At 43.4% G+C, this 27,188-nt stretch overlaps 1 protein-coding gene across 3 annotated transcripts; it reads right to left on the bottom strand.

The window, feature by feature from the left end:
• Positions 1-2,281: 2,281 nt before the first annotated feature.
• CCDC197 (coiled-coil domain containing 197) lies at positions 2,282-27,188 on the bottom strand. 3 transcript variants are annotated; one of them, XM_084630177.1, is made up of 10 exons: positions 27,135-27,188; positions 26,703-26,897; positions 23,774-23,819; positions 21,680-21,856; positions 20,918-21,075; positions 12,162-12,244; positions 7,207-7,379; positions 5,752-5,862; positions 4,016-4,132; positions 2,283-2,867 (listed from the first exon to the last, which is right to left on the bottom strand). In XM_084630177.1, the coding sequence occupies exons 2-10, from the start codon at positions 26,810-26,812 to the stop codon at positions 2,670-2,672; spliced, it is 1,173 nt and encodes a 390-aa protein (XP_084486303.1). In that variant the 5' UTR covers positions 26,813-26,897; positions 27,135-27,188; the 3' UTR covers positions 2,283-2,669. The 3 variants fall into 3 exon arrangements, with proteins under 3 accessions (XP_084486304.1, XP_084486303.1, XP_084486302.1); XM_084630178.1 differs by lacking the exon at positions 27,135-27,188 and having other exon boundaries at positions 2,282-2,867; positions 26,849-27,074; XM_084630176.1 differs by lacking the exon at positions 27,135-27,188 and having other exon boundaries at positions 26,703-27,074.

Below are 27,188 nucleotides of genomic sequence, written 5' to 3'. Positions count from 1 at the left end.
TTGCTTGAGAACTTATTAGAGTTTGATTTTAGCATATTTACTTTGTATATTTTGACATGTGCTGTTGACAATTTGTGGTTTAACAGTTCTAAAGCTTCAACATTTTGAATCTCAACATCAACTGTCATTAAATGTGTGACCCCCCACCCCACAATTTCTTGCAACTGTGAAAGCTTAAATTGATAAAAATAATTTTTAAAAAATGCTTTAAAATAAACATCAGTGTTATCCAACAAAATTGTAATAAAAATCAAATTTTCCAAGTGTACTCGTAATGCTCCATGATCTCCCCTCTTGGTGAGGAAAAGCTGTGCATCATGGAGTTCCTAGTCATGGTGCAATATGGAAGATAAAGTCCAGAAAGGGGACATGAAGAGCAAACGGCAACTCCCCTGAGGTGCTACAATTCCCATTTTCAGCCAAAATATTTTGGTTTGTAGGTGAAATATTTCAACAACAAATTTTTTTGTGTGTGAAAAATTTAATTTGGTCAAGAACCCAATTTTTCCATCAAAAAACAGTTTTGATGGGAATTTTTTTGACCAGCCCTAGTTTGTATAGTGCAAACAAAGGGTGATGCATTGTACCTTTTTCAATAAAAATGATACCCATCAGTTTTCTCCTTTGTATGGATATGCTGGGAGATGTGGAAGGTGTAATGCACAAAGGAAATGCAGAATATCTGGCCATGGTGGAGAAGAGAGTGGAGAAAGAGGCCTGAATGAGTAAGGTGTACAAAGCCTCCGCTCTGGATCTTTTAAAAGTCTTGGTGAAGCTGAGTGCACATTACCCTGGTAAATTAAGCCTCACATAACTTTAATTTGCCTGACTGCCCCTTTTTATGTTGCCTCAGAGCTCATGGACTTTGGTAGAATTACTGGCGGGCCAGATTTTCACATGGATAAACTGCTGTTGAATCATTCCTCTAATGTACCAGCCAATAAAAATGCTTTCCTTCCCCAGCTCTTTCCACCTGTTTTTTTCCCTTTAAGAGACTCTCTAAGGTGCCACAAGTACTCCTTTTCTTTTTGCGAATACAGACTAACACGGCTGTTACTCTGAAACCTGTCTTAATGTACAGCTTTGCTTGACTTCCCCATGTCCCTCTTACTGTGTTCTGGGGGAGTCATTCAGTAGAGGTCTTTTTGAGAACTTCTTTTTAAAGCTCCTAACCTGTGGACTGACCAGTGATAAATAATCCCAGTTTTGTCTTAATAGAACCATATCACCTTCCACCTGAGACTCTCAAAGCATTTTTACAAATAGTATTGAGTTACATCTAATGGAAGAATTATCCTCATTTTACAAATGGGGAAACTGAGGCACAGAGAGGTGACTTGACTTGCCAAGGGTCCCATGGGAAGGCTGTGGTGGACCAGGAAAAAAAATCCCAGAACTTCACCATAAACCCAATTTCCCATCTCAACAATAAGCCATGATTTTTTTATTCTTAGAAGAACACCACACAGCAATGATTCTGTTTTGGGCAAGGAGTAAGACCATGCTGAGGATAATGAATCTATGAGGTTCTAAAATTGAGCCCTTGTTTTAGCTCTCAAGTGGGTGCAGTGGGGCAATTTTTGTTCTATGTCTGTACAGCACCGAGCACAATGAGGTGCTGGTCCGTGACTGGGGCTCTGTTGTAATAACTGGGCCTATAAATTTACCTTAATTTTGAGCTCAACTGTGAGAAGTAAGGAAATGTTCACAGAATGTCACAGTAACCTATAATAATAAACAAATGGCAATAAAATAAGTTATAATGCTCACAATCAAAGAAGACAAGCAACAGATGAAAGATGGGAGGAAAAAACCACAAAAATATGATAAATTAATATTAATGGACCCCCTCCATGTAAGCCATTATTAGTTGGCTAACTCCTTAGGTGTCATGGGAGACTTGACCATAAGGAAGCATCTCAACGTCTGAGCTATTAAACTGATATTATACTTGAACTGAGTCAAAGGCCATTAACCTAGTACTGAACTTCTTGTTACTGGCATTGAGTTCCTCTAGCTTTTCCAGCTGATAAGTCACTTTGTACCTTCTGTTTCAGTTTCTCCCCTTGGCAACAGGAAACTGAAACCCTTGTTATGACATCAGAAAAGTCTCGGACCAGCTGCTGTAAATCAGTACAGCTGAGAACTTGTCCCTGATGTAATTTCAAACAAGCCCACAGAAAAACACACACTGCAACATAATCATACTTGGTATTTACATAGCAATTTTCAGATAAGGATCTTAGTGTATGTTTTACAAACAACAAATTAACTGTTCTCACACTGTGGTCAGATATGTTTTATTGTATCCATTTTAGTCTTACTTTTTGGTCAAAGAATGGAATATCATAAATGACTCCTTACTAATTTCACTGGACATGCCATGGATAAAACCCACAGCTAGTAATGGACTAATACTATACCCATATAGCAAAACCAATGTAGTTTTCATTTACTTTATTGGTGGGCTTTTTGGCTTTTGAGTTATAGTCCAGTAATTGTGTGAACCAATGCCAAACTTGTGTGTGTATGGAAGACACAAATATTAAAAATGAAGGCACTAGAAAGAAGCAATTCACACTATGAAAAGTCAATAAGTCTGAGGAAGCTTGTATAATTTCCTCTCTTCCATTGCTTTGGAAACTGCAATACATTAATACAAAACAGTGTCACACTGATGCTTTCCCGTTGTTTTTAGGAGTTTGTATTACACCACCGCTGCCTCCTGGAACTTGGCTTTGGAACTTCTTCTTGGTGATTCCCATTTTTCTGCTCTGAGTTTTGTCTCCAAGAGTAGATAGCAATGCCCCAGATTCATCAGGCTGAGTCACTAATTGCTGGATATGCTTTTTTTCCAGAATGAATTCCTAGTACAAAAAGAGAGGTTTCTTCCATGCAGACATTCACTCATGGAAGGGCTCCATCCTGCAGCCCTTACTTACACACATAGTCCCTTTGATGAAACTAAGCAGCAGTTTTATATACTGTCCACAGCGAGATATACTGAGTAAGGGATCGAGGATTAGGATTAGGCTCATTGGCCCCAGTTTAGCAAGGTACTTAAACACATGCCTAACTTAAAGCATGTGAGTATTCTCGCTGAAGTCAATGAGCCTATTCATGTGCTTAAAATTAGCCACATGCTTCAGGATCTTGCTAAACTGGGGGCTTAATCTGTGAATTAGATGGTAAACGCAAATCAATTGTATCAATTCCTTCTAATGACTCCAACACTCAGGATGTTCCACACACAAACTACAATCTTGTCTGGACTATAAGTGCATGTTTAAAATTGTCACACAGAGAAAGCAGGACTGACAATCCAACACACAGTGTTTCTGGTGAAAATCTGCAAGTACCACATGGTCCAAAACCCCTGCATTGCAATGCAGACAGTATTGGTATTTCAGAAATTGTTCCCAAGACTAGCTGCGCATGGCACTACTGGTACTGCAGGCTTCTGTGGTCCCCCTGCTTTACCTTAATGACGAGCTGCTGCACTGGTCCCCAGAGCGCTACAGCTGGCCCGCTCCCATTCAGCAATGTACTCTAACCACCAACGGGCACGATGGCTCAAAGCCCCAGTTTCACAACCAAGAGCAGGCCAAACGCCACGGGTGTGTAGTGGAATGGCTGAGAGATAGGGAAATATTATTCCAGTTTCATAGATGGTGAAACTGAGGCACGGAGCCATTAAGTGACTTGCCTAAAGTCACACAGTGAGTCATTAGCAGAGCTGGGAACTGAACTCAGATCTCCCGATCCCCAGTTCCAGGTTTTAAGTGCTATGCAGTGTGCCCTCTCCCACTATGTATATAACTAACCTCTACATATGTTGCTAGTACATGCACTACTGCATTTGCTCAAAGGCTCCAAAACACCCATTCTTGAATGAGCCAGACATCTGAGTCACTTAAATTTTAGCTGCCTATACAATCTGTATTCCCTTAGCAGCAGGCACCCCGCTGTCCTAAGCAGCTTTTCTATTAATGCTACAGCAGGGTTTGTTACTTACTTGGATCATGTCCAGTTTTGACAACCATTCCATTTCCTGCAAGGGGCCATAATGCTGCATGTGGCACTGCTCGGCCAGGTTGGCGATAGCTAACAGCAAGCTGCCTAGTTCTTGACTCTGCAAGGCATAAAAGACATTGGTGAATTTTGCCCCACAGAACACTTTGCACATACGGGTGCCTGGAATTGCTAACCTCCATGATGAGGAAACACCTCTCAAGACTATCACACAGGAGTTTGGCTGGGTAACAATTCTGCTGTGAGACCTAGCTTCTCCTCAGTGTGCAACCCAACTGCACTGCTGCCTGTATCTCTGCCCCCATTTCCTCCTACATCCCTCTCTTGGCCCCTCTGTTCTACCCAAGCTTCTCTCTTCCCTCCTCACTTGGTGCCCTTCTTTGCACAAGGTGTAGACCCTCAGCAACTGCCAATACTGACATTGACCCTTCCATCCTACACCGGAGAATCCCCCCCTCTTAACTGTTTCCCCTCCTCCCAGATGTCTTCTCCCCCATGGGGCTAGTAAGATTGGGGTCCCTCCAGATTGCCAGGCTTGCAGAGTTTAGCAATTTTCCCACAAGTCCCTGCTGCCTCCTGCCTCGACTCTCTGTCATGCCCCAGTCCATGGCATGGCTCCCACTCGCTGTTGTGGTAGCCTCACTTGGTGGTGAGCAGCAGCAGGGCTAGTGAGAACGAGCTGTGCCAAGTGGCAGCTGTGGGTGGGGAGAGGCACAGAAGTAGGGCATTGCAGCAGAGTGAAACCTAGGAAGATGAAGGGATGAGTGGGGAAAAGGGAAAACCAGAGGGAGCTCTGGGAGGGGCTAATGAGGGAGATGGGAAAAAAGGTCAAGAGGGAGAGGAAGTTTAAGAGGGAAAACTGGGTAGTAACTCATGGAGTGGGAGGAAGACAGCGTGTCCATAGGGTTGGACTGAAAAAGTCTCTCTAGGTGTCAGCTGGGGGCTATGTTGGGAGAAAACTTGTCTGTATGGAGAAAGGATTGTGCCTAAAGGCCTTGACTGAAATCCCCAGTTTAGACAATCAGTGACTAGCCATTTTCACCAATACCAACTCCTAGAGTAGACAAGGAAAGCCACTTGAAGTTCAAAATCACTGCTTGAAACTGGGCTAGACTGCACTGGCTACAAGTCATGGCCTACAGCCTCTTTGCCTAGCAACAGCAGAAGTTTGCAGTGGTGCAGCTATACCAGTAGCTAGTCTGTGATGGCTGTAACAGAGGCAAATCTCAGTGTAAACAAGGCTTGAATCCGTCCCTGGAAACCACTGAAGATACAGTGTTTGGAGCAAGTTGCTGCAGATTTTAATGGTAGTTTCTGTCTTTAACATTGTCCTTTTAGAAAGAACTGAAGTTTAAGAACATAGGGCTAAACCCAGAGGTCCTTACTCACACAACATTCCCCCTGACTTCAGTGAGGACTAACCCTGACCTGGAAGTTTAGCCCACACCAAACAACAAACTAGATGAAAGTAAATGATAAGTTGGAGAGCAAACCAAGAAGAGGGATGATGTGTGTATCTTAGAACAATGGGCACGTTAATGAATTCTGGGCCTGATCCTGCTGCCAACTCCCCCACTTGCCTCCAAGGAAGGAGGATCAGGCTCTGAATGTTTGTGATCTCACTCGTGTGCCAGTCTTTTCAGTTAGGGTATGTGTCTCCTCTTTTATCCATAGCTCATGTTCTGCTGGAAGGAACAGAAGGGGCACTTTTGAACTTACCTGATATCTGAAGTGACCTTTATCGTGGTTAATACTGACTTCCAGCTGCTTGTTTTTCTCCTGTATTCTGTTGCACTTCATTTGAAGCTCAGAAAGTTCCCAAATCAGCATCTAGGTGAAGTAAACAAGAATGCCCACTGGGAATGTACTTTGCACTGCAGAAGGAGTCTAGCTCTAGTGTCAATCATTCTCCTAGTGGCTTTCAATTTGAAGGATCCCAAAGCACTTTACAAATTAACAAACTATTTCACTAACAGTGAGTTACACTCAGAGGCAAGTTTTTCCCTGGCCACATGGCTCCACTGGGGGAAGCACAAGCTGGATCTGTTCAACAAGTGTTGTATAGGCTACCAGCATTCTCCGCAGCCATGACTCTGAAAAAACTGGGCCATTCTGCTCTCAATTACAGTGATATAAGTCTAAAGCAACTCCAATACAGTTAGAGCTTGTCCACATGGGAAGTTCTTCTGGAACAACGTAGGGTGCGAATTTAAAGAGCAATAGTAATTCTGAAGTATTTTGACACTGATTCTTGAAGGTGAGTGTCCACAACAGGGAGCAGCTCCAGAATAGCTATTCTGGGTCAACTTCCCTATATAGACAAACCCTCACTCTGGATTTACACTGAGCACAGAATTTGGCCCCTAATGCCAGGTTCCTGGCCTTTGAAGAAATAAAGCCTCCAGGTGAAATTCAAATGCTACTGTGATGGCCACCATCTTGGCCAACACACAGGGGAATGAACAAGGGCTCCCAAGAGCTGGAACCATAAGTCTCTACGACTTGAGCTGAAGAGCCAGGCTCTTGCTACATCTCTTCCCCTTCCCTTGTAGGAGCCTGGATCTAGCCCTCTGTTTTTATTAACAGAAATGTTAAGGATTATTCACTGAATTAAAAATAAAACACCTGGAGAAACTTTTCTCTATCAGGAATTGGCTTCAGTGGCCACAGTGTATAAGCGTGGGTCAACATTGTGCTAGAAGACCCATGCTGTGGACCATTACTGCATAGTCTGCCCTTGGACCTGCCTGACCCAATAGCCACGGGACATTCAATGGGGGATGGAGGGCAGAATGTGCCACAGAGATTGACACTACTAATCTGAGAGTAAAAATTTGTCCAGGGTGATCAAGTGATGAGAACATACTTGGTGTTTGTGATCAGAAATATTCCAGAAACTGTCCGTTTCAGCAGTTACATATGGACCTAGGTTTGCCAATTTTGGTTGGACATATTCCTGGAGGTTTCATCACATGACATAATCTTTAATTAATCTTTAATTCTGGAGACTCTAGGACAGACCTGGAGGGCTGGGGGATGGATCCCATCCAAGGGTTCAGTGGAAGTCACTGGTGCTCAGTATTTCACAGAATCAGACCCTTACAGACCCTGGCTTAACTCTCTTGGACTAACTACTATCTACTATACCATAAATAACATGCTTGATAACATTACAAGTTTTGTGGTATCATGTTCCCGTTGCAAGGTTTCAAGGCCATGCTGGCTTTTCTCAAAGTCATCTGACAGGGTGATCAAGTTCTTTATCAAGGTCTGGTTTGTAGCTGACAGCATCTCATGCCGCCTGATGATAGCTCCAATGACAGAATCTGCACCATACTCCAGATAGTCTGTAGCGGGACACAGGGGAAACAGCACAAAGGGAAAATAGACTTAGCTCACCATGTATTAGAGATGCTTTTTTTCCTTCCTTTTCAAGTTATGTACCGGATCCTTTAAGGAATTGAGGGTATGTCCTACACTGCAACAAAACACCCAGATGACTCATGTCAGCTGACTTGGGCTCGTGGGGCTCTGGCTGGAGCCAGGGCTCTGGACCCTCCCCCTTCACTGAGTCCCAGAGCCTTGGCTCCAGCCCAAGCCCAAACATCTACACTGCAATTTTATAGCCCCGCAGCCCAAGCCCAAGCCAGCTGACATGAGTCAGCCGCAGGTGTTTTATTGCAATGTAGACATACCCCAAGTGGCTCAGGGGAGATATTGTGTATCCACAGCTCCCACACCTTACAGGAGGGGGCCAATTGCACAATTGGGCCCTGTCCATGCTAAATAAATCTTTTCCATGAAAACTGACTCAATATTTCCAACTGCAAACATTCAACCCTGATGAGATGATTTAAAAATCATGAGATTTTTTTAAAAAATATTAAATTTGGAGTTATTTTTAGTTGCCTTCCAATTTTGGAGCCTTTATGTTTTCAGTCTTTTCTCCACAACCACAAGGATCAGAAGTGAATATTTTTAAACTGAAAGCTGACAGTCTTATGACTTATGAGAGTCAGCTGACTTCAGGAACTGGGATTTTAAGACCAACAAGTATTGCAAGACTCATGATAAAGTTGCAAGAGTTGGAAACACTAATGGATATCTGAGAAGGAAAAAAAAGACTTCTTGTTTTGATAGCATGCAGGCATGAGTGACTTAATTCCATAAAAATGTACCAAGTTTTTGAACAATTGACACCATTTTTATTAGTGCCCTTGACTCAAAAAGTAGAAGTGTGCTAATTAAATTTGTTGATGCAAAGTTGGGAGGCACTGTCAATGCAAAAAAAGAAGAGGAGGACTTGTGGCACCTTAGAGACTAACAAATTTATTTAAGCGTAAGCTTGTGTGAGCTACAGCTCACTTCATCGTTTTTCCACTGAATGCATCTGATGAAGTGAGCTGTAGCTCATGAAAGCTTATGCTCAAATAAATTTGTTAGTCTCTAAGGTGCCACAAGTCCTCCTTTTCTTTTTGCGGATACAGACTAACACGGCAGCTACTCTGAAAATTGTCTATACAGAGGAGGATTGGAATATTAAACAGGAAAATCTGGATGACCTTGAAGGCTGGAGTGACAGAAATGAGACGAAATTCAATAGTACAAAGTGCAAGGTCATCCACTTAGGAGGGTCTTATAAGAATTTCTGCTACAAGCTGGGGACTTGTCAGTTGAAAGTGACAGGAGGATGAGAGAGACCAGGGTGCAGGGATTGATCACAGGATGACTATGAGCCAGCAATGGATGCAGCTGTGGAAAAAGTCAAATGCAATCCTAGGATGTATTACGTATTGCCAATAGAGTCACAGAAGTATTAATGCCATTATACAAGGTACTGGTGAGACCTCATCTGGAATACTGTGTACAGCTCTTGTCACCCATATTCAAGAAAGATTAATTCAAACTGGAACAGATGCAGAGAAGAGCTACTAGGATGACCAGGAGAATGGAGGGCCTGTCTTATGAAAGGAGACTGGAAGAGCTTGGCTTGTTTAGTCTCCCAAAGAGAAAGCTGAGAGGGGATATGAGTGCTCTTAATAAATACATCGAGGTGTAGAGGGATAAATACGAGGGAGTGTGAAGAGCTATTTAAGCTAAAGGACAATGTTGGCACAAGAACAAATGGGTATAAAATGGCCATGAACAAATTCAGGCTGGAAATTAGAAGAAAGTTTCTAATCAGAAGGGTGAAGTTCTAGAACAACCTCCCAATAGGAGTTGTGGGGAGAAATAAGTGGATTAGTTTTATGCGAGAGCTGGACAAATTTATGAGTATGATTGGATGACAGCACTGCTTGTGATGGTGAGGGGCAGGGTTCAGCAGCCCCAGTGATCAATTCCAGTTTATGTCTTATGTTCCTAAAACCTTATGCTTCAGGGTTTCCGTTGGCCAACTGCAAGGGTCAGGAAGGGATTGCCAGTCTCCCCCCAATGGATTTTGGGGGTTGGGGTTATCTCCTTCCTCTGAAGCGTCATGGATGGCCATGACTATAGAAGGGACACTGGGCAGTGTGGGCCAGGGCTCTGAGGGGGCACCAAGCATTCTCTCTCTCTCGTGCTTGGCTGATTGGCTCTTGCTCATGTGCTCAGAGTCTAACTGATTGCCATATGTGGAGTCAGGAAAGAATTTCCCCTCAAGTCAAATTGGCAGTGACCTTGTGGGGTTTTGCCTTCCTCTACAACGTGTGGGTGCAGGTCACTTGCCAGGTTTATCTGGGTCCATGTCACTTAATTCCCTGCCATTGCAGGGGCCTTCGGCATTGGTCCTTCCTATTCTCTGCCTGTGGCACACACAACAGTCTGATGTCCTGTAGGCTGCAATACTTTGGTCTCATTTCAGTTGCTGGATTTAGTATGTTGGTGCTGGGTGGTGTTGGTGGCCTGTGACATACAGGAGATCAGACTAGATGAGCTGGTGGTTCTTTCTGGCCTGAAATTCTATGACTATGTTTCTATGACAATATAATGCAGTCCATTTTAAAAGATGTACTGAAATGTAGCTGCATCTCTCCACCACTGGATGGCACTGGTTCTATTACAGGGACATTTAACTTGTGGGAAGCTTGGTCAGAGGCTGTAACAGTTTTTCACAGGACAGAATATTGATACCATATAACAAGAGAATCTAAGTGCATAATCTGAAGAACCGGGTTCTCCAGCAATAGGATGGGACAAGGGAATTAAGATTTTGTACCAAAAAGTTAAATATGGCATAGAAGAGTCTGCTTAAAAGAATCTACTCTTAGTCATGAATTCTGAGTCATTTAAGCAGGTGATTGCATCACCCAAACTTGACCGTGTTGTGAAGTGAAGCTGGTAAGTTTCCATGGCTCAGCTTCTGAATGTTGCTAAGAGATGAATAATCTATAGACTTAACACCCAACTAGATGTTAAATGGCTGTCAGAAGAGATATCTATGATAATCTGATAACCTTTTCGTGCGCAATTATCACTTCAGCCTTGAGTCTGGGCTAGAGAACCAAGACCTGAAATACGCGAAAGAACTCAGATGGACGTTTTGATGAATTTAAGCAAAGTCTTATTCTATGAGAAATGTGCAAGTAACAAGGCAGAATCTGAGATTTGGGGAAATTAATCAAGTAGCTGATCCTTTATTTGATAGAGAAATAACAAGCTGCACTGTATTTACTTATGATAGACATAAACTGAAAGATAAACCACAGCATTTAAAACTAGAAGAGCTTGTATCAGCCAAAATATCACTCCTGTCAGCTAAAACAGGGTTTCTCAACTTATCAGGTTGGTGATCCCCTAGTCAAAACAAAAATGTTCATGACCCCATTACATTTAGTACAAAAGTAAGAGTAACAAGGTATCAGTGATAAACTCTAAGCTTATTGTTATTTGTGTTTTAAGATGTTGCCAGAGAATGCTTACCCTTGAAGGGTAAGAGTCTGTGAGGAGTGGAGGAGAAAGAGTTCCTTTGCTTTAGGTTGTAATAAAATATGTAATGCTTCCCACTACTTCCCCCACCCCGATTGCCTTTCATGACCTTGTGACCTCTGGGTTGCAACGCACAGGTTGAGAAACACTGAGTGAGAAACTGGTCTGGAGCATCTTCTAGTGACTCCAATTGTTTAATAAATAGGGAAGGAGAAATGGTCTGGGCCCAGGCAGGGGTGGCTCCAGCTTTTTTGCCGCCCCAAGCGGTGAAGGGGAAAAAAAAACAAAAACCAAGCCTGGCTGAGCTGCTGCCAAAGTGCTGCCGAAGAGGAAGAGAGGGACAGCAGGGCCCGCCGCCGAATTGCCACTGAAGACCCGGACATGCTGCCCCGATGACGGACAGAGTGCTGCCCCTTTCTATTGGCCGCCCTAGGCACCTGCTTCCTTCGCTGGTGCCTGGAGCCAGCCCTGGGCCCAGGATGCCTAAAAGATCCCCAGAAGCTCTGGCAGGAGTCATCTGTGGATCATCACCTTACTGCTGGGCACAATGGATCTGCCCACTGCAAGGATAAAGCCTAGCTTTCTTGGAGGGGTTGGTCCATGGCTGTGGAACAAACTCCCATGGGAGCTAAGAACTGCCTGAAACCTCATCACTTTCTGTTCCAAGGATAAGCTGCATGTCAGACTTTGCTTTCAATAGCAAACTTGCAGAGCAGAGCAGAAATAAAATACCTACGTATAAAAAAAAAAATTTAAAAAACCCATGCCCCTCCCTGAATAGATAAGTCTGAATGAGTAAATTCTTCTAAGAAAGGGCAGTTGGATTATACCAGCCATCAAGTGCTGGGAATATGGAGACAATGTTCCCACCTATTTTTATCCTGCATACCTAATAGAACTGGTCTAGCTCAGCCAACATGGTCCAGGTAGGCCTGGGCACCTTATCTTGCCCACAGAACAAAACAATGTGGGTCGTGCAAAATGGATTTGACTCACTGAACTGTCTCAACCCTGCTGTGATGGTTAGCGTGCTGCTTAGCAGGCCTGTTTGTGACTGAGGAACAGAAGCTGTCAGATGCTCTGTAACATGTGGATTGCCTTTAAAGACACTCACTACTGGCGATGACTAGGCTACATGGCCAGGTCACAGGAGCAAAATGAGTCAGTGAAAGTTACTATTATTATACTTAAGGAGACTGCAGATGCAGTGTAAGAGCACTTACTGTCAGGCAACTGGTCAATGATTTTCAGTAGGAAATCCTCATAGACTTTTTGCTTGGCTACCTTCTTCTGCAGCTTCTTTTGTCTGTAAAAATGCAGCAAGAAATATGTAAAGCTTAATAAAAACCAATGAGAACATGAGGAGCTAATTACATGAATCCCATGTGTCAATTATGGCTTCTTGTCACACTTGCACTACTCAAGGGAAAGGATTTCCCTTATAGTAATGTGAATAATGGTGTTAAGTATGTTGCATATAAATGACATAGCATCCTTCATCAGATCCAAAAGTGCCCAATCAGTTCAGCCTCCCAACACCGCGTGGAAGTTAGTGTTGTTAGAATAGCATTACTGTACTATTATAGTCATAGTGTATTTTCATAAATGAGTAAACTGAAGCAATGAGAGGTTAAGTGACTTGCCCATGATTATCTAACTAGTCTGTGACAAAGCCAAGAACCCAACGCTCCTGGGACCTTGTACCAATAAAGTCAATGGGAATTTTGTCAATAACTAATGAGATTAGGACTCTAGTGGCCTGCTTGAACCATGGGACCATACCATCTATCCTGGGGAGGAGTGACTGAAGAAGATTTGGGGGTCATGGAGAGTAATCAGCTGAACATGAGTTCCCAGCACAATGTGGTGGCCAGAACAGGTAATGGATCCTGGGATGCATACAGAGGGGAATCTCGTAGAGGGGTTATTTTACTTCTGTTTTTGGCACTTGTGCGATCACTGATAGAACATTGTGTCCAGTTCCGATGGCCACAATTCAAGAACGATGTTGATAAACTGGAGAGGGTTCAGAGAAGAGCCACAAGAATGATTAAAGGATTAGAAGACATGCCTTATAGCGATTGAGCTCTTTAGGTATGTCTACACAGCAACTAGACATCTGCAGCTGGCCCATGCCAGCTGATTCAGTTCGCGGGGCTCAGGCTGTGGGGCTATTTCACTGCTGTGTAGAAGTCTGGGCTCAGGCTGGAGCCCAGGCTCCAGGACTTTGCGAGGTGGGAGCATCCCAGAGCTCGGGCTCCAGCCCAAGCCCAGAAGTCTACACAGCAATGAAGCAGCCCAAACTCTGTGAGCCAAGTCAGCTGGCATGGGGCATCTGCAGGTTTTTCTTTGCTGTGTAGACATACCCTTTGTGTTTATCTATTTAGCTTAACAAAGAGAAGGTTAAGGGATGACTTGATTACAGTCTATAAGTACCTGCATGAGGAACAAATATGTAACAGTGGGCTCTTCAGTCTAGCAGAGAAAGTTATAACACGATCCAATGGCCGGAAGCTGAAGCTAGACAAATTCAGACTGGAAATAAGGTGTGAATTTATAATGATGAGAGTGTAATTAGCCATTGGAACAATTTATCAAAAGTCACGGTGGATTCTCCCTCATATGACAATTTTAAAATCAAGACTGGATGTTTTAGGTATGCTCTAGGAATTAGTTTGGGAAAGTTTTCGGGTCTGTGCTATACAGGACGTCACACTAGAGGATCAGAATGATCTCTTCTGGCCTCAAAATATATGATACTGGGACTGGATGACAGGGGATGGATCACTGAATAATTGACCTGTTCTGTTCATTCCCTCTGAAGCATCTGGCATTGGCCACTGTCAGAAGACAGGATACTAGGGTAGATGGACCTTTGGTCTGATTTGGTATGGCCATTCTTATGTTCTTTTGAATCTAAGCATGACAATCTCTCCCCCCTCACCCCCCCACCCCCCGGTCACTTGCCCATAGCCACAAGAGCTTTTATCTTCTGATGGTAAAAAGCAAAAAAGAACAGTCTTGTTAAGACCCAGGACTAGAAATCAGGAGATTTGGATTCTATTCCTGCCTCTCAGAGACTTCCTGTGCAAACCCCTTTGTCTCTCTGATCTCCTGTTTGCCCATCTGTAAAATGAAGCGTATCCCTCAAGGCCATGTGTGCTCTGTGGACAGCTGGACCTAAACTCACCATCAAGGTCCCTGAATTGTTCAGGGATTTGTGTGGTAATTCTGTACCAGCTCCATTAAAAGTGGAGGGTTTGGATTAATTAAATGGGTGTTATTTATTTTATATTACATTCAATTTTTTTTAATATTGTAACCTTGTTCTCCATTCCTAGTGGAAGCCTTAAGAGCTGCAGAACCTGTCCAAGTTATTCAGTGAATTTAGCCCTTTGTTCTTAATCTCACTGGGGCAGGGATTGTTGTTTTGTTCTGTGTTTGCACAGTGACTAGCACAATGGAGCCTTGATCCAAGACTGGGGCTCCTAGGTGCTACCACAGTATAAATAATAAATAGTAATGTTTGCAAGCTGTCCACAAATGGAGCATGACTTTTACAAGTTTGCTGTTCACAGTTGTCTGACTAATATTTTTTGCAAACAAATTCCAGCCTGAGAGTGTGTAACTAAGTGGCTGCAGCAAACATTCTATCTTCATCTTTCAATACTCAAGCTGTGTGATTGGTCACCCATGTCACATGGTATCGCTTTTGTTTCCTGATTGGACAACCATTAGCAACTACTACTTCTGATATCACTCAAAAGCAAATCAAAGAGATGTGAATTTGCAAAATGTTCACAAATAGCTGTCTTGACTAGTCATCCCTTTTTAACTAAAGTGCCCACGGAGTAGAATGTAGCAAAAGCAGTATACAGTAAATGGTAAGAGTACATGGGAGAGAGGAAAGTTTGGCCAAAGGCTCCATGGAAAATTCAGGTCTTATGAAACATGCTATTTGACATGCTATTTGATTTTGATTGTTGAATGTCTTTTTGATTGTTATTAAGTAGAGATGGGACCAACCTACAGAGTTATTAGGAAAAGACAGCTAACAATTATGCGAGATTCAATTATTAGAAATATAGATTGCTAGATTTGTAATGACTGGGAGAACCACATGGTGAATTGCCTGCCAGGTGTAAAGGCTGCAGACCTCCCAAAACATTAAGATAGACTTATGTGCACTGCTGGGGAGGAGCCAGCGGTCATGGTACATGTAGGTACCAATGACACAGGGAAAGGTAGGAGTTCCAAGCAGTCCAATTTAGGGTGATAGATAAGAGATTAAAGTCCTGTCAGGGGGCAGGGGTGTAGATAGGGGTCAGGGCAGTCAGGGGACAGGGAGCGGAGGGGAGGGTTGGATAGGGGGTGGAGTCCCAGGGGGCAGTTAGGGGCAGGGGTTCTGGGAGGGGGAGGTCAGGGGACAAGGAGCAGGGGCGGTTGGATGGGTTGGGGGTTGTGAGGGGGGCAGTCAGGGGGGCGGGAAGTGGGAGGGGACAGATAGGGCGCGGGGGCCAGGCTGTTTGGGGAGGCACAGCCTTCCCTACCTGGCCCTCCATACAGTTTTGCATCCCGGATGTGGCCCTCAGGCCAAAATGTTTGCTCATCCCTTATTTAACTTCTAAAAGGGGAACTATGCAAAAGTGAGGATAGTAGTTAAACTGAAATTAAAAGGAACAGTTACAAGAGTGAAATGCCTGAAAACTGCATGGAGACTATTTAAAACACCATAATCATGGCTCAAACTAAATGTGTACCCAAATTAAACAAAAACAAAAACAGCAAGAGGACCAAAAAAAAAAATGCCACTATGGCTAAACAGATAAAAGAGGCAGAGACAAAAAGACACCGTTTAAAACTAGAAGCCAAATCCTACTGAGGCAAATAGAAAGAAGCATAAACTCTGGCATTTCAAGTGTGAAAATATAATTAGGCAGGTAAAAAAAAAAATCTGAAGAGCAACTAGCAAAAGACAAAATCTCACAGCATTTTTTAAAAATTACATCAGAAGCAGGAAGCCTGCCAAACAATCAGTGGGACCACTGGACGATTGAGGTGCTAAAAGAGCACTCAAGAAAGGCAAAGCCATTGTGGAGAAACTAAATCAATTCTACAAGCCATTACCCTATGATCCCACTGAGAGTTACCAAAAGCAACTACAGCATTTGCTCAAGAAACTTCCTGAAAAAGCACAAGATCAAATCCGCACAGACACACCCCTGGAACCCCGACCTGGGATATTCTATCTACTACCCAAGATCCATAAACCTGGAAATCCTGGGCGCCCTATCGTCTCAGGCATTGGAACCCTGACAGCAGGATTGTCTGGCTATGTAGACTCCCTCCTCAGGCCCTACGCTACCAGCACTCCCAGCTACCTTCGAGACACCACTGACTTCCTGAGGAAACTTCAATCCATCGGTGATCTTCCTGATAACACCATCCTGGCCACTATGGATGTAGAAGCCCTCTACACCAACATTCCACACAAAGATGGACTACAAGCCGTCAAGAACACTATCCCCGATAATGTCACGGCTAACCTGGTGGCTGAACTTTGTGACTTTGTCCTTACCCATAACTATTTCACATTTGGGGACAATGTATACCTTCAGATCAGCGGCACTGCTATGGGTACCCGCATGGCCCCACAGTATGCCAACATTTTTATGGCTGATTTAGAACAACGCTTCCTCAGCTCCCGTCCCCTAAAGCCCCTACTCTACTTGCACTATATTGATGACATCTTCATCATCTGGACCCATGGAAAAGAAGCCCTTGAGGAATTCCACCATGATTTCAACAATTTCCATCCCACCACCAACCTCAGCCTGGTCCAGTCCACACAAGAGATCCACTTCCTGGACACTACAGTGCTAATAAACAATGGTCACATAAACACCACCCTATACCGGAAACCTACTGACCGCTATTCCTACCTGCATGCCTCCAGCTTTCACCCTGACCACACCACACGATCCATCGTCTACAGCCAAGCTCTGCGATACAACCGCATTTGCTCCAACCCCTCAGACAGAGACAAACACCTACAAGATCTCTGTCAAGCTTTCTTACAACTACAATACCCACCTGCAGAAGTAAAGAAACAGATTGATAGAGCCAGAAGAGTTCCCAGAAGTTACCTACTACAGGACAGGCCTAACAAAGAAAATAACAGAACGCCACTAGCCGTCACCTTCAGCCCCCAACTAAAACCCCTCCAACGCATTATTAAGGATCTACAACCTATCCTAAAGGATGACCCAACACTCTCACAAATCTTGGGAGACAGGCCAGTCCTTGCCTACAGACAGCCCCGCAACCTGAAGCAAATACTCACCAACAACCACATACCACACAACAGAACCACTAACCCAGGAACTTATCCTTGCAACAAAGCCCGTTGCCAATTGTGCCCACATATCTATTCAGGGGACACCATCACAGGGGCTAATAACATCAGCCACACTATCAGAGGCTCGTTCACCTGCACATCCACCAATGTGATATATGCCATCATGTGCCAGCAATGCCCCTCTGCCATGTACATTGGTCAAACTGGACAGTCTCTACGTAAAAGAATAAATGGACACAAATCAGATGTCAAGAATTATAACATTCATAAACCAGTCGGAGAACACTTCAATCTCTCTGGTCACGCAATCACAGACATGAAGGTCGCTATCTTAAAACAAAAAAACTTCAAATCCAGACTCCAGCAAGAAACTGCTGAATTGGAATTCATTTGCAAATTGGATACTATTAATTTAGGCTTAAATAGAGACTGGGAGTGGCTAAGTCATAATGCAAGGTAGCCTGTTTCCTCTTGTTTTTTCCTACCCCCCCCCCCAGATGTTCTGGTTTAACTTGGATTTAAACTTGAAGAGTGGTCAGTTTGGATGAGCTATTACCAGCAGGAGAGTGAGTTTGTGTGTGTATGGGGGTGGGGGGGATGTGAGAAAACCTGGATTTGTGCAGGAAATAGCCCAACTTGATTGTCATGCACATTGTGTAAAGAGTTGTCACTTTGGATGGGCTATCACCAGCAGGAGAGTGAATTTGTGTGGGGGGGTGGAGGGTGAGAAAACCTGGATTTGTGCTGGAAATGGCCCACCTGATGATCACTTTAGATAAGCTATTACCAGCAGGACAGTGGGAGGAGGTATTGTTTCATATTCTCTGTGTATATATAAAGCCTGCTGCAGTTTCCACGATATGCATCTGAGGAAGTGAGCTGTAGCTCACGAAAGCTTATGCTCTAATAAATTGGTTAGTCTCTAAGGTGCCACAAGTACTCCTTTTCTTTTTGCGAATACAGACTAACACGGCTGTTACTCTGAAACCTAAATCAATTCAGTCTTCAGTGGTATCTTTCAGAGGATATGGGGGAGATTCCCACACCAAAACCATTCTTTTTAGGTGACAAACCTAAGGAACTGTCCCAAATTGAGGTATTAATAGAGGAGTTTGGGGAACAAATTGAAAAATCAAACAGGAACTCAAATATGAAATTGCAGAACTACTAACTATGGTAAGTAACCTATCACTAAAATCAGCTTCTGTACCAGATGACTTGAGTATATCTAATGTGATGCCGATTTTTTAAAAAGGCTCCAGAGATGATCCTTGCAATTACAGGCTGATAAGCCTAACTTTTCAGTATCTGGCAAATTGGTTGAAACTATACTAAAGAACAGAATTATCAAACTCACAGATGAACAAAGTATGTTGGGGAAGAGTCAACACAGCTTTTCTAAAAGGAAATGATGCCTCACCAATCTATTAGAATTCTTTGAAGGTGTCAACAAGCACGTGGACAAGGGGGATACGGTGGATATAGTGTAGTTGGACTTTCAGAAAACCTTTGACAAGGCCCCTCAAATAAGGAGTCATGGGATAAGAGGGAAGATCCTCTCATGGATCAGGTTTCAGAGTGGTAGCCGTGTTAGTCTGTATCAGCAAAAAAAAAAAACCCAAGGAGTACTTGTGGCACCTTAGAGACTAACCAATTTATTTGGGCATAAGTTTTCATGGGCTAAAACCCACTTCACTGGGTGCATGCAGTGGAAAATACAGTAGGAAGATATATATACACACAGAGAACATGAAAAAATGGGTGTTGCCATACCAACTGTAGCGAGAGTAATCAATTAAGGTGGGCTATTATCAGCAGGAGAAAAAAAAACTTTTGTAGTGATAATCAGGATGGCCCATTTGAAACAGTTGACAAAAAGGTGTGAGTAACAGTAGGGGAAAAATTAGCATGGGGAAATAGTTTTTACTTTGTGTAATGATCCATCCACTCCCAGTCTTTATTCAGTAACTGGTTAAAAGATAGGAAACAAAGGGTAGGAATAAATGATCAGTTTTCACAGGGAAGAGAGGTAAATAGTGGTGTCCTCCAAGGATTTATTTATACTGGGAACAGAGCTATTCAACATATTCATAAATTATCTGGAAAAAGGGGTAAACAGTGAGAAGCAGGGATCCTAGAAATCCGTTTGCCATGGAAAAACAAGGAAAATCGATTTTCCGTTTTTACAGAGAATCTCTAGTTTTTACATTTTGTGAACAAAATAAAAATATATACAGTGGAACCCTGATTATCTGATCTAATTGGGACTGGGGCCAGATCAGATCATCAGAAATTCAGATAGTCAAGACAATGGGCCGAGCTCAGGCTTTCAGTCCAAAAATTGTAAATATATCAATAAAACTGTGTGTTCAGCTGATAACTATATATATTATGGCTAGGGAAACTAAAGTGTTTCATTTTAATCATGGAAAAATGAAGATTTTCATTTTTTTTGGTCAGAGAATTTTTTTTTTTTTTAAATCATGGAAAGCTAGGATCCCTGGTGAGAAGTCAAAGAGTGCAGATGATACAAAGTTACTCAAGATAGTTAAATCCAAAGCTGACTCTGAAGAGTTACAAAGGGATCTCACAAAACTGGGTGACTGGACAACAAAATGGCAGATGAAATTCAGTGTTGATAAATGCAAAGTACTGCACATTGGAAAACATAATCCCAGCTATGCATACAAAATTGATGGGGTCTAAGTTAGCTGTTACCACTCAAGAAGGAGACCTTGGAGCATTGTGGATAGTTGGGTATGGATTAGCTTCCATATGAGGAGAGATTAAAAAGACTGAGACTGTTCATCTGAGAAAGAGACTAAGGGGGGATTTTATAGAAGGTCTACAAAATCATGACTGTTGTGGAGAAATTGAATAAGGAACTGTTATTTACCCCTTCACATAGCACAAGAACCAGGGGTCACCTAATGAAATTAATAGGCACTAGGTTTAAAACAAAAGGAAGTACTTCTTCACACAACATAGAGTCAACATGAGGCTGTTACCAGGGAGGTTGTGAAGGCCAAAAGTATAACTAGGTAAAAAAAGAATTAGATAAGTTCATGGAGGCTAGGTCCATCAATGACTAGCCAAGATGGTCAGGGACACAACCCCATACTTTTGGTGTCCCAAAACCTCTGACTGCCAGAAGCTGGGACTGGAAGACAGGGCATGGATCACTCGCTAATTACTCAGTTCTGTTCATTCCCTCTGAAGCATCTGGCATGGGCATCACAAGACAGAATTCTGGGCTAGATGGACTATTGATCTGGGCTAGATGGACTACTGATGGACTATTCTTATATACTTAAGGTTCTGGACTTTCTGATTTAAGCTTTCACAAAATGTGTACGTGTTCAAATCTGGGGGGTTAGCTCTCTTCTAAAGATTTTACCACTGTATACATTGCATGGAATGTAAGTTATCTGAGAAACTGAGCTGATCCTGCTAGTATTTGAGCCTTCAGGGTCTAGATTACTGCAATGCAAACCTGAAGTTTAGGTTTCTAAGCCACAAACACATGTTAGAAAGACACATGCAAAATGATATAGTAGAACTCGTTAAGTGGGCGGTGGAAAGTGAAATTTTTAGATAACCCTAGATGGGTCTGTTGCATACCTGACTTTGAGTTTTTCAAGTTCTGCTACCAGTTTATCTATCTCCGTCTGTTTTATTTCATTCATTTTTACTTCTGCTTGGTATTTCTGGAGTGCACGCCTCCTCTTCACATTACTTTCTGTAAGAAACTTGTCAAATTTAAGAGCTTGATTCCTGCTCTGGCAAAAAAAAAAAAAAAGGACATATTTAATAAACCAGTGCAACACCCCATTCAGGGAAGAGACTTTTTGTAAAATCAATTAAATATGTGCATGCTCTGCTTGCTTATCCTTGTTAAACTAAAGTTTTACAAATCTACAAAGCCCCAGGTTTGTTTCCATTTATATTCCTGTAGGATGAAGAATCAGGTTCACACTAGGTACCTGACACCAACATTTATGTCACTGCTGAATTTAGCCCTACATGTTTTACTGCATAAGCAAAGGGGAGCAGTGTCAGTCTATAGAGGCTTTCAGGATCAACCCAATGCTGATGGAGCAATCTGAAAGCCATTCTTATCACTGTGAGTATGATCAGACAGAGAGCGAAGGAGAGCACATTGCTTTCACTTGGGAAAAAAGCATACCAGGCTGCAGCTCTTGCCTGCTCCAACATGACTCTGCCAAGCACTCAAATACACCATTGACTGCACCAAGCCCAGAAGCAAGTATGCAGATAGAGAAACCACCATAGCAGAGTCCTGGGAATGTGAAAAGACTGGACTAACTCCTCAGGGACCCTGAATGCTCTCTTCTCATAACACAGATGGGAAATGATGCTTACATCCTGCTGCTTTTTGGCAAATTGTGCTCTCCGCTGAGCCACAGCTTCCATCCGCTCTTTAAATTCCTGTCTCTTAGCAATCAGCTCTGCCGTGACACGATCAGCTTCAACCTCTTTCTTCAGAACCAAGGTTTTTTGCAAAGAGTTTGCATCAGTCTCAAGAATCTTGCTGGGGGCCTACAAGTGGAATTGGGTTTTCAAATCAATAGAGGCACATAACAAATTCCTGTGAAGTTCCCTTGGGTCTTGCATAAAATCAAATGCATCATTACTTTTTGTCTTAAAGTATTAACCAAAATAATTATTTTTATCCCCTTGCCCTCAAGGTACGGATTAAAATAAGAAAACAAGGATTCAAACAAGAACATGAATGCCACAGTTTTAAGGCCAAGTCCTGATCCTATTAAGGCAAATGACAGAGCTCCCCTTGACTGCACTGAGAGCAGACAGTGGCCCAGAGCTCCCAACCTGCCAAATGTGACCACAGTGTGGGAAAATAATTCATATAGAGGGACATAAACTGTACATCAGTGCAGGGGCTTAATATCAGCTGGGCTGTATTTATTTCCTAACAGACAACATTTTCTAGAATCCAGTCTTGATGGTGATACAATGCACACAGGACCTGATTCTCTACTGGTGTAAGTAAAAAATAACTCCATTTTGGTTAATGGAATTAGACTGGGGTAAATGAGAGAAGAATCAGAATTTACCGTGTTGGATAAGATACTTCAGAAGATGGTGTTAAGATGTGACAGGACATCCCAACTACAAAGAAGTGATTAGCTGAGGTACAGTGTCAGGTGTCACAAAAGCCTCAGAAGTTTGTCATTGACTTCTTCTTAGCCCAATCCTGAAACCCTTACTAAAAGCCTGCTCTACTTTCTAGTGAAGTCCACAGCAAAGTTCCCATTCAGGTCGGTGGGAGTCTTCCTAACTAAAGACGTCAGGATTGGGCCCATGGTTCTTGGAAGCTTGAAGCTGAAATTTCCTTACCAGAATATTTTTTTCCTGCTTGGTGCCCACAATGGTTTGTTAATGCTCTTTGCTAATTGGCCTCTCGTATTTGTGTGTTCATGAAAAAAAAGCACTGAGATGTTTTTGCAAAAGAAATCCCCCATATAAAGAATGACGTGGCTTGGTGAGGGGTGAGAGGCCCATGTTTGAACAGAGCTCTTGTAGGAGCTGACTGCAGCATCCTTTCAGCTGCAACTGTCATCACATCACCTCAGCAACTGATACATGGCGCTGAGGTAATTTTCCTGAGGAAAAGGGTTCCACGGCCTCACCTACAGGGTCGTCTTTAGGATTTATGGGGCCCTATGCAGTATTATTAAACTGGTGGCCCTATGCTGGTGCAACTGGTGCCCCTGCACCGGCACATTCGGCTCTGTGAATATGGCCCCTGCCTTCTGTCTAGGAAGGGGACTGCGGTGCGCACTGGGTGTGTGGGAGCCAACCTGCTCTTACCTGCTGTCCCAGTCATAGGCGCAGACTCCGTGGATGTCATGGGGAAAATTTAGTGGGTGCAGAGCACCCACCAGCCCCAAACTCCACCCCTCAGCCCTCCTCCCCCCACGCCTCTTGCGCACCGGCAGCCCCGCGCTTACCAACTCCTCCCCCTCCCTCCCAGCGCTTCCAGAGTGCTGCGAACAGCTGATTTGCTGCGTTCAAGCTCCAGAACGGATGGGGAGGAGCAGGGATGGGGCGTGCTCGGGGAAGGATGCAGGGCAGGGATGGAGCAGGGGCGGGAAGAGGTGGGGCAGAGGCGTGGGGGAAGGGTGAAGTTGGGGGCTTGGAGTGGAGCGTGCGGTCCACCATCGCCCGGCAAGATAAGAAGTCGGTGCCTACGGTCCTGCTGGTGCCCCAAATTTTTAGGTGCCCTATACAGCTGCATATGTCCCTGCTCATCTATCCAGCCACCAAACTCAGATCCTACAGCAATGAGGGCCATACAATTCCCATATAGACAGACACAGATGAGCTGATTCTTGATGACACATACACAGCACCCTGTTGAAGGGGAAGCTCTTGAAATATGTTCCCTGTGACACACACACAAAAGAAGGAGGCATAAAAAAAAACACATCTAACCTCGTTGATGATGGGGATATGAGTAACATCTTTATCCTCTTCTTCCCTGGGAAAACAAATGAGAGTCACCTTTACATGGGGAGAATTAAGGACACTTTGACAAGCCAGATCAGAGTGATAGAGTTTAAGGCCAGAAGGGACCACACTCGATTGTTGAGTCTGATCTCCTGTATATCACAGGCCACCAACACCACCCAGCACCCACACACTAAACCCAATGAAGAAAATGAGACCAAGGTAAATAAGACCCACAGGAGATCAGACTATTGTGTGCCACAGGCTGAGAATAGGAGGAACTGATGCACCAATGCCCAAGGCTCCAGCAATGGCAGGGAACTGATTAAGTGAGATGGACCCTGGTGTAGTTGGCAAGTGACCCACTGTAGAGGAAAGCAAAAACCTCCCAAGGTCACTGCCAGTCTGACCTGGGGGAAAATTCCTTCCCAACCTCACACATGGTGATCAGTTAGACTCTGAGCATGTGAGCAAGAATCAGCCAGCCAAGCACCTGAGAGAGAGAATGCTCGGTGCCCCCTCAGAGCCCTGGCCCACCCCACCATTGTACCATCTCCAGTCATGGCCATCCCTGATGCTTCAGATGAAAGAGATAAAAATACCCTCCCAGAATATATTCAGGGGAAAATATGCCTTCCTGACCTCTACTGGTGACTGCCTGAAACCCTGAGGGATGTGCTTTTAGTAATATAAACTGGCAGTGAGTCCCAGGGCTGTTGAGCCCTCCCCACCCTCACCATCACAAGCACCTCCATCATACAATTGTACTCAAATTTGTCCAGCTCTCTCAAAGAGAATTAAGTTGTTTGCCCCCACAATTCCTACTGGGAGACTGTTCCAGAACCTCCCTGCTCAGATGTTTAGAAACCTTCTTCTAATTTCCAGCCTGAATTTTTTCATGGCCAGTTTATAGCCACTTGTTCTTTGACAGTATTATCCATTAGCCTAAATAGCACTTCATATTCCCTGGTATTTACCCCAATGTAATTATAGAGAACACTCATAACCCCTCTGAACCTTCTTTTTGCTAGGCTAAACAAGCCAAGCTCTTCCAGCCTCTTCTCATAAGATAGGCCCTCCATTCCCCTAATCAGCACCTGGTCCACTTTAAATTCATCTTTCTTGAACATGGGTGGCAAGAACTGTACACAGTATTCCAGATGAGGTCCTATAAATGCCTTGCACAATGGCATTAATACTTCCCTATCTCTACTGGAAATGTCTTCCCTAATACATCCTAGGATTGCATTTACCTTTTTCACAGCTGCCTCACACTGATGGCTCAGTTATTCTATAATTGACCCCCACATCCAGGTCTCTTCCCTTTTTTTTTTTTTCCAACTGATGAGCTCTTAGCTCGTAGCAGAAATTCTTATTATTAGATCGTAAGTGCATGACCTTGCACTTTGTACTATTGACTTTCATCCCATTTCTGTTATTACAGTCTTCAAGGTCATCCAAATCTTCCTGTATAATATTCCAATCCTCCTCTGTATTGACGATGTCTCTCAACTTTGTATCTTCAGCAAATTTCATTTGCACACTTCTACTTTTTGTGCCAAGATCATTAATAAAACTTAAATCCACATGATCAAATCCCAATAAGGTAGACTCACTTCACCTTTCTATAGCCAATAAATTGAGTTCAATGCTCTTTACAGTGTGAGCGACTCCTGAAAGAGATCTCTTGTGTCCACATTACAGGTTTCCTGGCACTTCTCTTAAAACTAGAAGTTTGCCCTGGTGTCCTTAGTTAAAAAACTGTATAAAAGTTTAATTTAGTGCTCTCACAACACGCAAGGACATACAGAAGTATTATCAAATGTTCAGATAAGTACCTGGAGAGATGAATATTATTTTTGTTTTACAAATACGAAAAGTGAAACATTGGCAGTTGGTGACCTGCCCCTGGGCAAAGAGTCAGGCAGAACTGGAACAAGAATTTAGGTTTCCATTACAAGATTAATCCCACTGCAAAGTGTCTCAAGTTATCATTTTCCACTTTGGTTTGTTTGTGTTCATGAGGGTTGTCATACTGGAGATTGAAATCCTTGAGTCCAGGGTGGTATAAAACTCTAGATATGACCCTTAAATGTGCATAATTAGAACTAATGGGCATGTCTGGTATGTTACCTATTCTTTTGAAAAGATGTTCTATAAAAAAAAGAAATGGCTGCCAAAATACATGAGGACTGTGCATCCTTGACCTCTCATGACTTTTTAGACAACCAGCAAGTCAGCCAGATATGGTAGATTCATACGTGTGTCACAACTTCAGTATGTTGGCAAGCGGAAACCACAGTGATGACCACATTACAAACAGCAAACTAGACAGATTAACAGGGCACACATATGCAGCAGCTGCACATATTCAGTTTCCCAGATTTGTCCTGGACTTTTCCAGGCCTGAGTTTGCCAATTGTGCATGTGTGTCACATTATGCATGGTGGGTGTTTTTTTTAGAGACTCCATACTATCTTCTATAACTTGTAAGTTTAAATGATTCACTGCCTTGCTGTCTTCTACGCTACTCCGGGTTTGCAAGATGGATTCAGTTACAATAAATGGACACGTTCAGATGTTGCAAGCAATAATTTTATAGTAGAAATTGAGAAGGTTTCAATCTCACTAAATTGTCCAGCCTAAGAGCATCATCCTAGATAGCTCAGCCTCTGAGAGGTAAACTCCACAGTCAACACAGATCCCCGGGGGAGGGAGCTATTTTTATATGTCTACCATAAAGGCTACTACAATACTAATCAATCTGTTCTTATTCTAAATGCCCTAGAAACACACAGGGAAAGGGGAGATCGATTTCAGAAACTCAGATCTCACAGGCACATTCACTTTAACACTCCCCTTTTAGACTTTAGATTCCAAGAAATAAAACGTGAGTGCAAGTGACATCACCTACCTGTGTTCCCCTAACTGGGTCACAAAAACGTTCCTCCTCCTGTTTTCCAGCTGCAGTGAATACCTAGGATCATCGTTCCTTGGCACTGCCAGGGACTCCATGTAACTCATGATGAGCTCGGGAATCTAGCAGGCGACTTTCCCTACCTGCAATACTTCATACACAAGCCATGTGCGTTGCAGTGTCGTTCTCCTTCTGCAGAGGGGAAAGAGTTTGCAACAGACGTCTAACTACAACAAAGCAATTAGAAGCGTATCGTTTTAACTGCACGAGAGATGCAGAGCAGTCTATCTTAGTTGCAACTTCAGAATTTTGTATTGCAAATCTCCGGCAGAGCTCACTCACAAGAGTCGGGGGAATGCGAGCGGGTGAGCGTCTGGCGGGGGGGGGGGGGGGAGAGGGAGGAGGTGAGTTTGCTGTTGCTACAGTTACCTTTCAGTAGCCGTCCTCTTCTGGCGTTCCCCTAGCAACCCTGGGCCGCGTTCT

Source organism: Lepidochelys olivacea (genome assembly GCF_965140295.1).
Source record: "Lepidochelys olivacea isolate rLepOli2 genome assembly, chromosome: 6".
NCBI lineage: Eukaryota > Metazoa > Chordata > Testudines > Cheloniidae > Lepidochelys > Lepidochelys olivacea.
This window is presented reverse-complemented; position numbering and strand designations above follow the sequence as displayed.